The sequence below is a fragment of the Leptinotarsa decemlineata genome, unplaced genomic scaffold (genome assembly GCF_025532065.1).
Source record: "Leptinotarsa decemlineata unplaced genomic scaffold, Ldec_3_MD MMD2_tig00026314_RagTag_RagTag, whole genome shotgun sequence".
NCBI lineage: Eukaryota > Metazoa > Arthropoda > Insecta > Coleoptera > Chrysomelidae > Leptinotarsa > Leptinotarsa decemlineata.
The window spans coordinates 9,090,473-9,107,249 of record NW_027412684.1 but is presented as its reverse complement, the minus strand read 5'-3'; the positions used below and the strand labels follow the sequence as shown (position 1 = coordinate 9,107,249).

At 39.4% G+C, this 16,777-nt stretch overlaps 2 protein-coding genes across 9 annotated transcripts in view; one reads left to right on the top strand and one right to left on the bottom strand.

The window, feature by feature from the left end:
* LOC111506102 (uncharacterized) overlaps positions 1-16,777 on the bottom strand; it is a 259,371-nt gene that overhangs the window by 37,136 nt on the left and 205,458 nt on the right. For all 8 annotated transcript variants that reach the window (XM_074181729.1, XM_074181728.1, XM_074181732.1 and 5 more), the window contains one exon: positions 2,107-2,241. In XM_074181729.1, the coding sequence (XP_074037830.1) occupies positions 2,107-2,241 (135 nt within the window). The remainder of the gene's footprint in view (positions 1-2,106; positions 2,242-16,777) is intronic.
* LOC111506099 (cilia- and flagella-associated protein 52) lies at positions 13,107-16,535 on the top strand. The gene is made up of 2 exons (XM_023161049.2): positions 13,107-13,494; positions 14,487-16,535. The coding sequence occupies exons 1-2, from the start codon at positions 13,165-13,167 to the stop codon at positions 16,488-16,490; spliced, it is 2,334 nt and encodes a 777-aa protein (XP_023016817.2). The 5' UTR covers positions 13,107-13,164; the 3' UTR covers positions 16,491-16,535.

Sequence of the window (16,777 nt, the reverse complement as noted above, 5' to 3'; positions counted from 1 at the left end):
AGATTTTGAGTGCATTTTATCGAATTTCGGTAACCACATGATGTTAATTTATTTTATCTTAATTGTTGCAATAAACTTGAAAGCGATAACATTTTTGAAGAGAAAATGAAGAGACCTTTCAAACGATATATCACAAACCTATACGCCCCATTTAAAAAATTGGGGGTTCTTCCTGTCATTCGAAGGGGGTTGAAGGTAGGGGTGGCATTTTTACGTTGAAGAATATCAAATCATAATTTACATTGGACGTATTTCCGTATTTTTTTCAAGTATGTACATTATATACAGTGTGTATTCTATACACACTGTATATAATACTATAACATCATTTCACAACCTTTTTCATCTAACCTGTAACAAAAAAAGAACGACAAAACTATAAAGATATCAAAATCTATTTCCGTTGTACGAAATATAACAGTTTATCGAAAGTGATCTCCAAATCTACGGCGATCATGGTCGTTAAATTATTAAGGTGCCTATTTCCAATACAACCCATCTAGACTGACCTGTCTTGAAATCCACTGAGGTATACATTCTTCACGGAGACCGTATGAATCCTTAGACAAACCGTTCAGCTGCTAAAATCGATTCCAAACAATGGTAGTGAATCACCAGAAATGTAACCTTGTAAGTGTGTGAGTGAGTTTGTATGAAAAAAAGATTTTAATTTTCTGATCCACCGTTCTACATTCTGCATAGATGTTTCTGAATGAATTACGAAAAAAACGGCATAGTTTTTTATTTTATTCAATCAATCAAATTAAGGAACTTTGTATAAATGCAAAAATACAGAAAATCGCTCAGCTAGGATTTCAGTTGATGAAATTTTTCGATGAATTCGATATTTCTCAATATCTCTCAACGCCACAACGGATTCAATATCTCCCAGAACGTAGGGCAACACCAGTATCTTGTCAATACCATAAAAGTGCCGTAAAAAGAACTCTTGGGGCAACTCGCAGTAGACCATGCACCTGGTGTTAACAACCTCCATATGCATCTACAGTAGACTAAGGTGCTGACATTCTGGCAGACCATGATGAACCTCCCAGTCTCGAACCTCAGCCCGCTAGACCTGAGGAAAGCGAAAGTTGAGTGCTTTGATAAGTCGGAGTCTTCAATGTCGAGCCCTGGCATCAGCTTATCCATGTAATGTAGCAGGATTCAAATGATCTCTGCGGCTTTTGCTGAATGGGTTCCAACTCAGTGCCAGAGTTGTGATCACCCCGTTTAGTGTTATAAAGGTAAACCCAGTTCATCAGCCGCTCGAGCAGCTGCCTTAAAGAAAAATACTCCAATTCCTTCTTTCTCATGGTTGCGGACCATGTAGAGAAGGGGATCCGAACTCCTGATGACTTTACAGGCTCCATCCAGTATCATTCACTCAGGTACATATTCAAAACTCAATAGTCCACGGCGTCCGTGGACTATTGAGTCCACGTGGACCCCTAGTTGATACAGCTCCTCCTCCACATCACTATACCAAAAAAATAGTGAAAGCTTTTCTCTACTATTGTGGACGAGGACGAATAAATTGGAGTGATTAGATGATGTTTAACGGCCTCATGGCTATTCAGAAAACAGTTTTTTCTGACTTATAAAATAAGGTTGTTGAAGATACTATTAAACAACAGCGATAAATATCAGCAACTCTTCTAGTACAGAGTGCCATAGTAGATGGAAGAGTGAGTCGGTTGCTGATGGATATTTGAAGGCCGGTATATCCTAAAGAAATCAAAGGTATCAGAAATGCTGGCAGGCATACCTTCAGGATTTGTTATTATCTTACATGAACCTGATACCCGACAATGAAACATGAATCAACAACGTTGCCTATACGCAAAATATCAGCGGACGTTCCCTGACTTGCCTGTTTTTTTGTGAATTCCATCGGTAAAAGTTATTAAAAACTTGAAGCTGTTGTTATGAAAACAGCTCGATTTGTTAAAAACTCCTGTTGGATAGCCAAAGAATAAATCTCTTTAAGGTTATCGTCGGCAAATCATACGTTTCTCGGTGTTTCATTTCTATACGCAAGTAATTTCAGTATCCAGGGTCAGTTGTTTTTATTTTGTATGAAATATTATTCTTGTCAACACTCACTTTGATTGCAGTCTTATCGAGAAGGAGTCCATCGGAGACAGTTGGCGAGTTGCACGGGCTATGTGGAAGGCCTTCGTCGTCTTCGCTAGTGTCACCACGACCTCGCCTCAGTCTCAGCCTCTCAGTGAGCTCAGTCTGGAAAAAAACAACGAGAAATTATGTTATGAAGAAATTAGTAATTCCGTCGACAATTCATTGTATGGAGTAAAAGGTGTTCTTACACGCTTCTAAATTATTAAAAGACAAGGCAGCGTTAATAAATGCGTTGTTCAACATTATGATGACAATATGCGTGGTGTTTCCCGATGTCGGCGAGAAATGTAAGAGTTTCGAGAGGTAATGTTATTTTCAGTAATGAAAGGATCATTGAGCCTTTTTGAGATATGAATTATTGACTAAAAAATGTACGCCACTGACGTTTCTTGTAGCAATTATATGTTGGGTGGAAGCGGTTATTGATATTATTATTATTATTATTATTATTGAAACGTCAAAAATAAAACTCTCGATATCTCTTGATTTTCCGTGGGTTGGGATACCTATCGGGCGCGTCACCAGGTGGCGGATTGGGGAACGTCCAGGGACTGGAGGCCCTGTTCGGGAAGCCAATGTGGCCTTACAGACGGGGTCGCCAGACTCATGGTCAGTGGCAGAAATAAGTAGGGTGAGGGGAACTAAAACTCCCCAAAAGCCTTTGCAAAACTTGCCATCGTGGAACAGCCTACCCAAGATAAGGTGTAAGTAATTGTGCCGACAGCTGAATGGCCGCAGGGTTTCGCCCAGTTCCCCTTGGGGAACTGGGCGAAACCTCATTGTAATTAGCCTAACTCTGGTAATGCGGGGCTCTGCCAGAGGTGACCAACTCTTCTCTTGCTACTCGTGGGAACACACATGAATGAAACAAACACAAAAACAACAAAAACCAATCCCGAGGCTGGATAGAAGGCGGTGGCTGGGAATGAACAGAAATATCCACCCCAATCTACCGCTTGGAATGAGACTGGACATAGCAGATTACCTCGTGATGTAATACAAATGCAAAAGCGTAAGCGAATTTGCGGCGCCGAGGCAAAAAGGAGAAAGAGAACGAAAGAGGCAGGAGTGGCAGCAACTATAAGTGCACCTTCCTCCTCCCCCACTCCACCTCCAACAGCAAGGGCACTTCCTGCGACGGGCGCCAAGACCTCCGCCTTGAGTAAAGACAAGGAACCGGCTGCCCCTGCAAGAAAGCTCCCTCACTTGTGCACCTTCACGGAGGAAACCCCAAGAAGGTTGAAGAATCCACGACACGACAGTATTGTCGCTGCACTTTCCAAAACCTTCGCGGAGGCCACCATGAGACACCTATAGGTGCAAAGAGAGCGTGTGTTGGCCTACACCTGCTAATATAAAGGAGATGTCTCCTAGTGACCTCTCCACCTCCCTGAAAACGATAGGATGGACGATGACCTAGGAGGACAATTCCTCGGGAGGATGTACAATGGGTCACATGTGGGTCTACACTCACCCTCCGTACTCTACAGATACAGAGATCTCTTGATTTGTTTTCGTAGCTCGCTTCGTTTTTCAGAAAATAAAAAGGAAGAGCGAATAACAGCAACTAGTGAGTGATACATTAATAAAGCAACACACATCAATAAACATACACTCGAACCACCAGCCACAACAAAAGAGAGGGGTAATTAAAACATTGGTTGAGAAAACACGACGAATGTGTGAACCTGAGAGTCTTCCTGAAAAACTAAATCACCTCAAAAATGTATTCAATCCTACAGCGAAAGATAATTCGAGCGGGCCATACGGCCCAGAAGAGCGAGCACCAAAGCAATCTCAGCTAGGCCAGTCAAGGGAAAAACTTTTCTTCCCCATGTCAAAAATGTTACAGACCGGATTGGAAGGATCTTAGTGAAACACGACGTGAAACCAATATTTAGGCCAACAAAAACCATCAGGCAAAGTCTCAGGTCAGCGAAGGACTCTAGAGAACCTCTAGCAACGACCAGATTCCGGGTAGCTGCGGGTCGGTCTATATCGGAACTACGAAACGAAGTATAGAGGCCCGTCTCTCAGAACACAAGAGAAACTGTCGCCTCGGACAAACCGACAAGTCGGCCGTGGCCGAACATGCTCTCATCAAAAAAGGTTCCCACATTATCTCATTAGAATACACAGTAATACTCGACAGTACCCAAAATTACCACCCAAGAATATATAGAGAGGCCATAGAGATTCGAAAGCATAGGGATAATTTCAATTGAAAAGAAGAGACAAGGAATATTAATAAAAGCTGGCTACTTGTCCTTAGAGGTACACGAACAGGTAACAATGGAGAAGGATAAAAATAGAACGTCCAGTACGGAAATAGTAGTTAATGCGTTGGATACAACAGGAACAAGAACCAGAGCACCAGCTCGGGTATTGCTACAGTTAACATATCGTCTTTGAAAATGTAGCAGTAGACGAAATTTCAGGGATAAAAACCTGCAGACCACGGCCAGAAAACCCGGAAAATAGTCTTCATACCTTTGAAAACCTTAGTCTTCTAAAGTCAAAGTGTTTTGGAGGGCGGCGGTCATTTCCAACAGTTTTCATAGATGTGGTGTGATCGTGCCATGTGCAATAAAATGTTTCATTCAATAAAAAAATTTATGTTACAAAAAACGTCAGTGGCGTACATTTTTTGGCGAAAAATATTGGCTAACTGTATTTTGAAATCAATGCATTTACGGGGACCTGTATTTATATTAACTTTTTTCATAAAATGAACTTCCGAAGGTGCTCTTATATTTTTTCATCGCGATTAGGAAAAACTCTGCAGATACACTTTGAAAAAACGTTTCGTCAGAATTATTGAATAAAATAATAATTGAACACAATATTGCAAAATTTAAGGAATTATAATATATCATACATCAATGATACATCATAATCATTAGTAAATAGAAATCACGGCTTATGTTAATCAAAAAAGTTAATAAGGCCTTTATCTTCGTTATGAAGACTGTAAACCTAGTCCACTAATGACATACTTGAGATAATTGAAGCAATTATTTTCTCATGTTTCATAATTCTTGACTAGAGTACAATATAACTTTAGGTGAGTTACAGTTTCGAGTGATGAACTGATTCATTTTTTTTTGAATTTCATAATTGGTTTATAGCAGTCAAACGCATTTTTGATAAGGTATACGGGACTGACAGAATATATAAATATGAGAACACTTTTTCGAAAACACCGACATTCGGTCATCAATTTCATTTTCTGAAGAATTGATATCGTAAAATTGAAGGAGGAGATATTTTTTTTCGAATATTGTTGATAATGATTCAGGATTCTCATTTATACTAGAGCTACTGAGTAGATTGATTTACCTTTTAGAGAAACGTAAATTTTACATATCGACTATTTCGACTTTCTCATGTAAACAGGTTGATCCAAATTAAATGCGAATCATAATTTGGTGATTATGGTAGATTTGAAATAATTAAATGTAGTATTACTCTGCAGGAAAAAATGTTATATCGCCAACTATATCGGCAGTGGAGAAAACGTGCAGCTGTAATATTTTCGAAATTCTGGTATAGAAATTCAGGAAAAATTATTTTTTCGTTTTTTTATCACCTGTAAATAAATAGAAATTTCCTTTCAAACTTTTATTGGAAACCCAATATTTGAAACACGCGTTCCTCGTAGCGAGATGTTATAGTCCGTATAGTTTTACTAACACATTTTTCATCGCAAACGGCTCATTTCATGAATACAAGACCTTTCTTTTTCCGTTGTCTTATTTTTGTGGTTATCCAATACTTGCCGAAGTGCACGAGCAATTTTGAAAGCCACTTTCAAGATCAATTTTTCAAAAATTTCAACCAATCCATTGGTACATTTTGGTTCGTATGGAAGAACTATGAATTTTGAGTCTTCTTTTTTCTGAAAAGTCACTCTCTAAATTTTCTTTTTCTAATAAACATATCCATTATGTTTGAAGAATAACCGTTATTGATCTTCAAATGATCTTTCTTCTTGGACCTATTTTCTGATTCCTTCACCACTTCGATGCATTTTTCTTTTATTTTTTTTAATTATGTCTGCTCGATACAAAATTCAGCAAATGATTTTGAACTACAATTCCAATGAGTCAAATGTTGAATTGAGTTACAATGCAATACGAACTCCAAAAAAAAAGAGCAATGCCTGAAGGATAAGATGGAGACAAGGCAAAAGAAGTATCAACAAGAAAGCAGGCAAGTCTTGGCAAGACCGAAATTCATTTACGAATTTTCTGTAATTCATGCTTCACCAGTTACTAGGTAATTCATCGCGCACAATTGCTCTGTACCTTTACTGTAAATTTTCTTCATATTCCGGGAAAAAGACTTCCATTAGCTTGTTTGATTGAATGTACAATTTAAAAAAACGGGACGCCCTCATTATGCCTGGAGAACAAAAGAAACAATTTTCTTCTAGTTCTTCGCCCTTTTCCGTGTAATATATTCAAGGGCTCATCAACTCCTTTATCTAATTGCTATCACCCATCAAGATTCGTCCTGAATCGACCTTCACCGTATAATTAAAACAATTAAAGGACGCCCGCACCTCATGACGCTTCAAAGAAAACAATTTACGAGCAACGTCGTCGGAAGCATTACGATATTTGCGAGCTTTTTACGCGAACTTTCCTCTCTCAAGGACAAATACAAATAGCCTGGTTGACATTAAAGACCAGGCGAGGTTTTCCTCGTCGAGGTTGGACGTTACGTGACAATTTTATTAATTCCATTCGGAGCACGTAACTCGAGAGTGGAGTTCCAGAGAGTCTGGAAAACATTCGATGAATGGCATTGTCCGAAAACAATTCCAGTTTTTTAAGGTGAAAAAATAAACGATTTCTTCAATGTTACGAAGGTTGTCATTTACGTACAAGGAAAAACACAAACACTTATTTTTGGTCTGTTTTTATTTCTGTTTAAGATTTTATAATCTTCGCTATGATAAGTCGATATATTTTTTCTCACCTTCGAATCACTTAACAAACACTTTTCTTTGTGACTACAGTTTGCCCAAATAAGCAAATTAAGGGTTGGTTTTAATGTTTTTACAAACTAAAATGTGACAACACAATATTTAAAAAAAATATTTTTATTACCTTCTTACTCGAAAAGAATAGTTTCGTTCATTTTTAGTAATGAAGAAATATCAGAAAAAGAATTGGTTTGCAATTGGTTGTAATCAAATTTGTCATAAGTCAGTTTCACAAAATATAGTGTAGGTGCGAGAAACTCTCATAAGAGTCAAAAGGAATTGTGGGGGATTCAAGTTATGATCATAACTCTTTCACCTTTGCACTAAAAATCAGTGTGAACTAGACCATTGCAGTGAATATATTTTGATTCGTTTTTAATTGAAATTTATGAGTTCATAGTTCAGTGATATCTGTTCCTGTTTTAAGATTATATAACACATCAACTAATTATGAATTGTGTATCTTTATCTATATAAAATTATTAATCAAAATGCAAGACGAAGTAATAGAAAAAAATGAATACTACTCGATATTTCTTGCAAATTTTTTGTGTTTTTCAATATATTCGATTTAGTTATACTTCGCGATGAGTTCGGATTTTTTTTTCACTTCATTGATTATTCTAGTTATGCAGTAGATAAATCTGAATTACAATTATCATACTACGAGTCTTATTGAAGAGTTGAAGTATTTATTATTTCACATTCTGAGATGTCAGATAATAGAGCCACAGTGGTTTTGGACGAAATGTTTTAATCGTCAGTTTTTTTCTAAACCGTGCCATGACTATCTGTTCGTTTCTTAGTATATTCTGTTCAAAATTAGAAAATACTATCTTCCGACCGATAAAAGGTATGGATTTCAAGTTCACAACGAGTATGTTCATCATTATAATGTAACCGAAACAAATTGCGCGAAATCACTCAAAAATCCGGTATTTTTTCCGAAAAATAAAACCCGCCAATTATTCTCAAAATATCAAATATGAAATATGGAAAATGAAACGAAATACTGAAAAAAAAATTGAATAGGATCTAATTTGTTCATCTCAATGAATTCGAGGTTCAAAATCGATAATCGACAAACTGATAAAATAATTCTTGTTTCCTTAGAACTCGAAATTACAGTATCTCATTTTTTTCAAGTAGGCCACTCCTTCCAGAGGATCTTATCAGAATACTCCAAAATGAGATCTTTCTGAAAATAAAAACAAATTTATCATTTGATTTCCATTACAAACATAAAAATTGTTGAGACAAACGAAGAAACAGTCAAACATTGTTTTTCACTTGATTACAAAATCAATTTTTAATACAATTTCTCGAAAGAATGCCTCCAGCATTACTCAAACTTAGGATCTGGTGAAATTTGGGGTGAAAGCATTTTTTCAATCTTCATTTATTCATTTAAATCTGAAAAACAAAATAATTCCAAACAAGGAAAACCAAACAGAATCGATGAAAATATTTCAAGTAACGTACACATGAGAGCGTTATATCGCGCGTTTTCCGTGACACGTTTCAACATGCAACGCGCGCCTTCTTCGTCGAACGCGCGACTGCAGCGCTCGTAGAGTTCTTATGGTCTCGGTTAGACTATTCACATGGTTTTCCGGGGTCGACTCAATAACTGATATGTTGTTGAAGAGGCGTCGAATGTTTATTGAACATTATAAACAGTTCGTTGGCCCTCAGACACTTCCCTAGAAGGTGGAAGCATGAGATCGTCGTCATGATCCCAAAACAGGGTCAGAACCCGCTGTTCCCACAGAACTATCGCCCGATCAGTCTACTCTCGTCGGCGGCTAAGCTGGCTGAAAGAGTTGTTCTTCAAAGGCTCAGCGAAGAAGTTGAGGACCGAAATGCTCTGCCTGACGAACAATTTGGCTTCACGGCCTTCGACCGTGTTTGGCACGAAGGCCTTCTACACAAATTAAACGAAATCGACCTGCCTCGGGGCCTCATCCGGTGGATTGGGTCTTTCCTGAAAGACAGGACATTCCAGGTTAGAGTAGAGGGCTCTCTGTCTGACAACAGAGAGATCCTCGCTGGAGTGCCACAGGGGGCCGTGCTCTTTTCGACGTTGTACTCACTTTACACCAGTGACCTTCCGAGGCCCGAGCGTGTGAAGATATCTCTGTACGCCGATGATACGGCTCTCCTCTCATCTTCCATGCAACGTGCATTGAGCGCTGGTACCTTGATTGGAAGATCCGAGTGAACCTGGAAAAGACTCAGGAGATATCCATGGGAAGAATGAAATCTTCTCCGGCCAGAAAAGTGAGAATCTCTGGAAGGGAGATTGACTGGCAAGCGCGGGTAAAGTACCTCGGCCTTCTAATAGACCATAGGCTCACTTGGAACCCGCACATAATGACCGTTAAATCTAAGATCGAGGGTCGGATAACACGTCTGTACCCTCTGATCAACAGGAGATCAGAAATGAGTCTTAAAAACAAGATTACTATCTATAATACGATGTTCAAGCCTGTCATCATGTATGCTTCAGGAGTCTGGGGACAAGCGGCGAAATATAATATTTCCATTTTGGAGGTATTGCAAAACAAGTTAATGAGGATGATTGTGAATGCTCCTTGGTTCGTGCGGAATGAAGCCAACCGGAGAGATTTGCAGCTGCCTTCCATTCGGCAGTCCATTCAGTCGAGAAATTAGAGAGTTTTTGATGGTGCAGAAGCTCATGAAAACCCATTAGTCACGGAAGTTATGGATTATACTGTAGACGACCCCTCCCGATATAGAAGGCCCCTATGTAATCCGTTAAAAGATGAACAATTTCTTCATCCAACCCACCCCAGCCAGGTAGGGGTACACCGTGAAGGGCGATACTGATGTCTGAGGACATTCATGCCGCCATACCATCAACACTCACCATCAGTCATGACCCGTTTGTCCTTCTGGCAAACATCAGTCCAAAGGGTAAGGGAGCCAGGCTTCAACCTGATTGAAATCAAGACAACGTGCAGGATTCACATGGTTCAGTCGAGCACGCGCTTTAGTGCACTTTACATCTACAATCATGGAAGAAAATATGGCGTCGTTTTATACTGAGCTCTTCGTTGAAGAAATGAAAAATTGCAGTTATCTGATGCGCGCTGTTACGCGCAATGCAACAGTCTTATATGTACGTAGCCATAGGACATTTGTAGATGTTTCAATTACAAACCGAATTAAAAAAAAACTTTTGAAACAAGTAAAAGGCATATGAAATTTCAAATAAATCTCAATTTTTCAATGGGTATGCCAAACCACAGAATAAATTTGAATGGATACCACTCAAGCGAAACTGTAAACAATAGAATGAATAAAAAAGTACTTATTGATATGGAATTCAGTTATCTTATCATTCTTAAACTTGGCCCACCCAGTTTTTTCAATTTTGAATATTGGAGTTGAATGCATTTAGTAAAAGTAAGCTACTAGAAATATTGAAAACTAAATGAAAATACTTAACCATAACATCGGAGCCACCGAATGGTAGCGCATCCATATATTTTTGTATACATACATACATGTTCAGTTCGAAATTATGTTCCACAAATGTACTGTCAATCGTTGTATTGTTTTGAATTTTAGGATCGTGTTTGTCAAATTTTCATTATTTCAGTTTCAATCATAGTAAAACTTTTGAAAGATTACTGTTGAAAGATATTCACTTCGGGTATAATAAATTATATTACTTTTTATATTACTTTTGTTATTTTCAATACAATGGATTAACAACAATTTCGTGTTTTAATTTTACAATGCTCTTTCATGGGAAAAAATACTGTCCAAGTATCAAGCAACGGCTTGAAAAGTATCATAAGGACTCCGTTCTATCATAAACAACAATTGAACATTGGTTTGCTGACTTTAAACGTGGTCATAGAGACATCGATGTAGCAGTGGACGTCCAAATGAGGCAGTACCAGAAAACATTTAAGAAAACAAAATATCGTTTTAAATGATCGAAAAGTGAAGTTGCGAAAGTTAGCTGACATTGTAAAGATATCAGAAGAACGTATTAGCTTTATATTGCATGAACGATTGACTATGAAAAAGCTCTGGATGCCGAGTGACCTCACTGTTGACCAAAAACATGACGTCTGCATGATTCTGAGCAGCGTTTAAACATAACAAATAGTGTCCGACCGAAACTGGTTTTTACGACCGAAACCGAAACCAAAAAACGAATTTCGGCAATGTTCTCAGTTTCGGCCGAAACCGAAATTTCCTTAAAAGGATTATGTTTGAGGGAAAAATAAAGAAAAGGTTATTTCAATCAGTTTATATTTTTTATCTTCAAATCACAACGTTATGCAGTCTTCGACATTTTTATTTATTGATAATCAACAGAAAAACCATTATTTAAGAAAAAATATTATTTGCACCTTAAAAATACTTAAAATATGTGAGGTGTTTATTTGAGATGTAGATCCGTCTTTTGAATAGTATTGATGGATTTTCAAAAATATTTAACATAAAATTACTTATTTGAGTTGTTACCTAATATCACTTGTATGAAATTCAACCAGCCGAACATGACCGATCACAGCGCGGAAACTTCCTAACGCTAGTTGCACACACACCGATTTTGGACGGCCAGTATAAAATCGGCCGATATTTTATTGGTAGCGGGTGCTTGCACACTCACCGGATTTTTATCGGTCAAACAATCAGTTGCTTTGTTGTAGTAATTAGCACGCCCTACCAAAACGAAGTTAATGCGTAGTAACTACAATTTCACCGAGCATTCGAGACTGGAATGGTCGGTAAAAAACCGGTGAGTATGCAAAAGTATTTTTAGTCATGTACGCCACTATTTCCCGGTATTGCCGGCGATACAGTGGCAATGGACGGCTGCTCACCGGTATTTTACCGGCGACGATCACCGGTCGGCGTGTGTGCCAGGTCCCGTTCTCACATGTGGTTCACTTTTGGAATTTGAACGACCAGTACAAAGTCGGCCGTCCAAAATCGGTGTGTGTGCCACTGTATCGCCGGCAATACCGGGAAGTAGTGGCGTACATGACTAAATACACTCTTGCATACTCACCGGTTTTTTACCGACTATTCCCGTTTCGAATGATCGGTGAAATTGTAGTTACTACGCATTAACTTCGTTTTGGTAGTGCGTGCTAATTACGACAACAAAGCAACTGATTGTTTGACCGATAAAAATCCGGGAAATCAGGGATTTCATATCATTTGATAAATTATACAATGGAAGTCTGAACTAGTGAAATACACGTATTTTTGATTGAATTATATGTTTTTATATATATACACACAAAATGACTTTATTTATTAAGTGATATTGATTAACTCAAATGTATTTTTTAAGACTTACACTCTTGTAAGTGCATACCATCAACAGTTAATTTTATATAGCGTTATTGGAGCGTTAGAAGGCTGGAATTTCAAAGAAATGACCGCATACGGCAAAGAAATAAATGTTTTTTCATCAAGTCAACACACCGTGTCACAAGTCGATCACAACAATGACAAAACTACACGAATTGAACTTTCAATTGCTCTTTCGTCCACCGTATTCGCTAGATTTGGTCCAGCGACTACTGGCTGTTTCTCAAAAAAATGCTCTCCGGTAAGAAATTTCGCTTGAATGAAGAGGTTATTGCTGAAACTGAGGCCTATTTTGAGGCAAAAGATAAATTGTTCTACAAATGTGGTAATGAAATGTTAGAGCGGCGCTGGAATGATTGTGCGGCTTTTGATGGAGATCACGTTGTCGAATGAAGCCAATTTTAAACAGAAAAAACGCGTTTTCTTTCCTAGGCCCATGATTTTTCAGCCCATGTGGTGTATATCATTCGTTTTTCAAAATATAACGAAACATTTGTCATATTATATACTGTCCAGTTGATTCAAAAAGCGCTTTCTCGCGGCATTCAACGCTTTCGGCTTTTATGGTGTGGACGCAGCCGAAGTCTCACACCTAGACGAGTTACTCGTTGCTATGGTTTCGTGACGGCTCCACTGACAGAGTTTTATCGATATCTTCTCTTCGACGAGAAATGTCTGAAGCAGAACCGGACGAAGATGTGCACGAACTCAAAGTTAAGGCCATTATTGGCTTCGATGGAGGCACGAACAACGGTCTCATCGTCCACCCGAATCGGAAACATCTCCTCTACCCGCTGGGAAACAAGGTCGCCATTCAAGAGTGGAGCACCAAAAAACAGGCCTTCCTCGTTGGACACACCAACATAATATCATCGATAGCTGTGTCTAGGTCCGGAAAGTACGTGGCCAGCGGACAGATAAACCATATCGGCTTCAAGGCCAGAGTCATAATATGGGACTTTGAGAAACTGGAAATGGTATCGCAACACGAACACCACAAGGTAAGAGAAGTTTTTTTTCAAATCATCACTTCAGTATTTTTGTGTGACAGTCACTAATGTGAAGTCATATTATGGCAATCGATCTATTCAAGGAATATAGCATAAATTGAAAATATCAAACAATAAACTAAGAAGGGCGAACTTCAAATGATAAAAAGAAATGGCTAAATTATACTTTATGGGATACTCACGGATTTTCGCGATTTTTTCTGGGACGATACTACATGATGGTAGGAATTCAGAACACTTTTTATTTTTTGTCGGACTCGATTAGTTTTCGAGATATAGCCTGTCAAATTTTGTATGACGTCATATTTTACCTTTTTTTTGGCAATAAACGATTGCAATTCACATATTTTTTATTTAACACAACTTTTTCCATATCATCGCACCTTTTTCTATCCCTTTTCAATCACTTATTGCAGAGTTTCCTGAAATTATAATGAAATTCCACAATATGTCAGGTGCATACAAATCACTTTTTATAAATAGCATTGAGTTTCGCTATTGGAAAATACGTTCCTTTTAGAATTCGGAGGTCAGGTTAGATGTTGAGAAAAGATAGTTTTTACAAAAGTAAATATTCGAAAATACGTTCCTTTTAGAATTTGGAGGTCAGGTTAGATGTTGAGGATACATAGTTTTTTTTTAATTATGAAGTAAGGTTAGACTGAGTTAGATTAGGTCGCGTTAGGTTAGGTCGCGTTAGGTTAGGTTGAATTAGCATATGAAAAATTATGGAATTTCAATTTAATTCAACACCAAACCATTATTTTTATCACCTCGACAAGTGTTTTCGCTCACCAAGTGATCATCTTCAAGAGAAAGATTAAAACAACAGTTTGGTGTTGGGATAAAACTCCAGTAATATTCATTCCTACATCAAAGGTTCCAAACAGTGCTTTAAAAGCTGGAATAGTTTGATTATCAGATGATCTCCTTACATATTTTTTTTCAAAACGTTAATCATTTCTGTAATTTCTTTGTCGAAGGTGAGAGTCGAAGCCGTCACGTTCTCCAAAGACGACAGATACGTAATCACCCTCGGTGGAAGAGACTGCGGCTCGGTGATCATCTGGGACATCAAGGAGCAGCAGGTCATCTGCGGCAGCCAAGTCTCCAGAGGTATACAAGGGGAAGCCACCGTCATCCAGTCTATGTCCAGGAGAGGAGCATGTTTCATAACCGCAGGAGAACAACACCTAGCAGTGTGGCGTATAGACAAAGACGCCAGGAACGTAAAGTCCATCAACGTCGCTCTCTCCAAGACGAAACGGGCAGTTTTGTGCCTGGACACCAACGAGAGAGACGAATTCTGCTACTGCGGTACCTCAACCGGAGATGTTCTGAAGATACGGTTGTTTTTTCACCACGATATCGAGATCCTAGAGCCTGTGAAACAGCCTTCGTTGATCGGCTGCTGGGCAAGGCTGACCAGAAAGAAACTGCCACGAGGAAGCGTTGATCTATACCAACTCGGAGTACGTTCCATCCGCATACTCTCCAACAGCATCTTTGTAGTGGGGGCAGGGAACGGAACTCTCGAAATGGTCGAGGAAACTGAAGCCAAAGTAACTCCACAGCACGGCATCAAATTTCCCTCAGTACCAGCTTTGAAAGTCCTGAAATCGACCAGCGTAAACGGTGCGGTCACTTCCTTGCAACTCCTTAACCAAACAACTCTTCTGGCAGCCACAGATAACTCTGAGATTTACATGATCCGGTTGGATGACTTCAACGCACAGTTGATGGTAACTTGCCACACTTCCTCGATATACGACGTGACATTTCCTTACAATTTCTCCGAGGTGTTCGCTACGGCGGGCAAGAACGATGTCAGAGTCTGGTCCATGAGCACCATGGAAGAACTGCTACGTATACGAGTCCAGAACTTCATTTGCTCCAGCGTGGTCTTTGCCTACGATGGAAAGTCCATCCTGACTGGTTGGAGCGATGGCATAATACGTTCCTTCACACCACTGACAGGGCGACTCATTTACGCGATTCTAAACGCCCACAATAAAGGCGTTTCGTCCCTGGCAGTCACCTCAGATGGAAAAAAATTGATCAGCGGCGGTTGCGAGGGGCAGGTGAGGCTGTGGGAAGTATCTCCTTACAGACAGGACCTAATCTGCACTCTCAAGGAGCATAAGGGCCCGGTGTCAGCAATTCATATCAATAAGTTCGACAGCGAGGCAGCCAGCGCTAGTACCGACGGTACTTGCATCATCTGGGACCTGGAGAGGCAATGCAGAAGGCAGATCCTATTCGCCAACACGCTCTTCATGTGTGTGAGGTACTTTACTTCCGGCGTGCAGATACTGACAGGAGGGTCAGACAGAAAGTTGTCTTACTGGGAAGTGTTAGACGGCAGCCTGGTGAGAGAGCTGGAAGGGTCTCCTTCGGGTACCATCAATGCTCTGGACATTTCTCCCGACGGGGAACGTTTCGTGAGCGGTGGGAATGATCAGATCATCAAAGTCTGGAAATATCAAGAGGGCGTAGCGACGCATATCGGAGTAGGCCATGCGGCTGTTGTTACCGCAACACGTTTCAGCGCGGACGGGAAATTTATAGTAACCTGCGACGCCTCTGGCAGCGTTTTCGTCTGGGAATGCCCGCAGGATCCACCAAAGATTATAGAGAAGCCGAAGGAAACCGAGAAAGCCGAAACTCTGAAGACTCCTGAAATTCCCATTAAGAAGGAAGAGGATATTCGTGATTTACCGAGCGTTCGATCCAGCAAGAGCGGTTCTGGCAAGAAAAAAGGTGCTGATGACGAATGTAAGTGCAGCACGAAATCGTCAACTGAAGGCAGCTGTCAAGGGAGCGCGAGGTCATTGTGTAGTGACATGTCAGCACCATCTAATAAATCGAGACAGAAAGCAAACCAAGTGGGTTGTGAGGTAAACAGGGAAAATTCCCAACGGAATTCAACAAGGAGTTTATATTCTACGAAATCGATTTCTTCAAGAGAGTCGAAGAAGAATTCTTAGGAGATATTTACTTTATATGTACAAAATATATTTTACTATAACGTATTACTTTGTATTCGAATTCAAACCGATATTATTCGCTGGCGCTAGTGAAAAACCACAAATAGTCCTGAACAGGAAATCGCTCATTCGACTTTTAGTCCTGATAGGAAATTTTGATGTAAGATTCTATCCATAGTGATGAAGACGAGGTTTTTAATCTCTGTCCTATTAGAAATAGTTTTGATTATACCGCTACTTCGTTCTTGAACAATTTTTTTATATTTTCTTGATTTGTACGTTTCTCC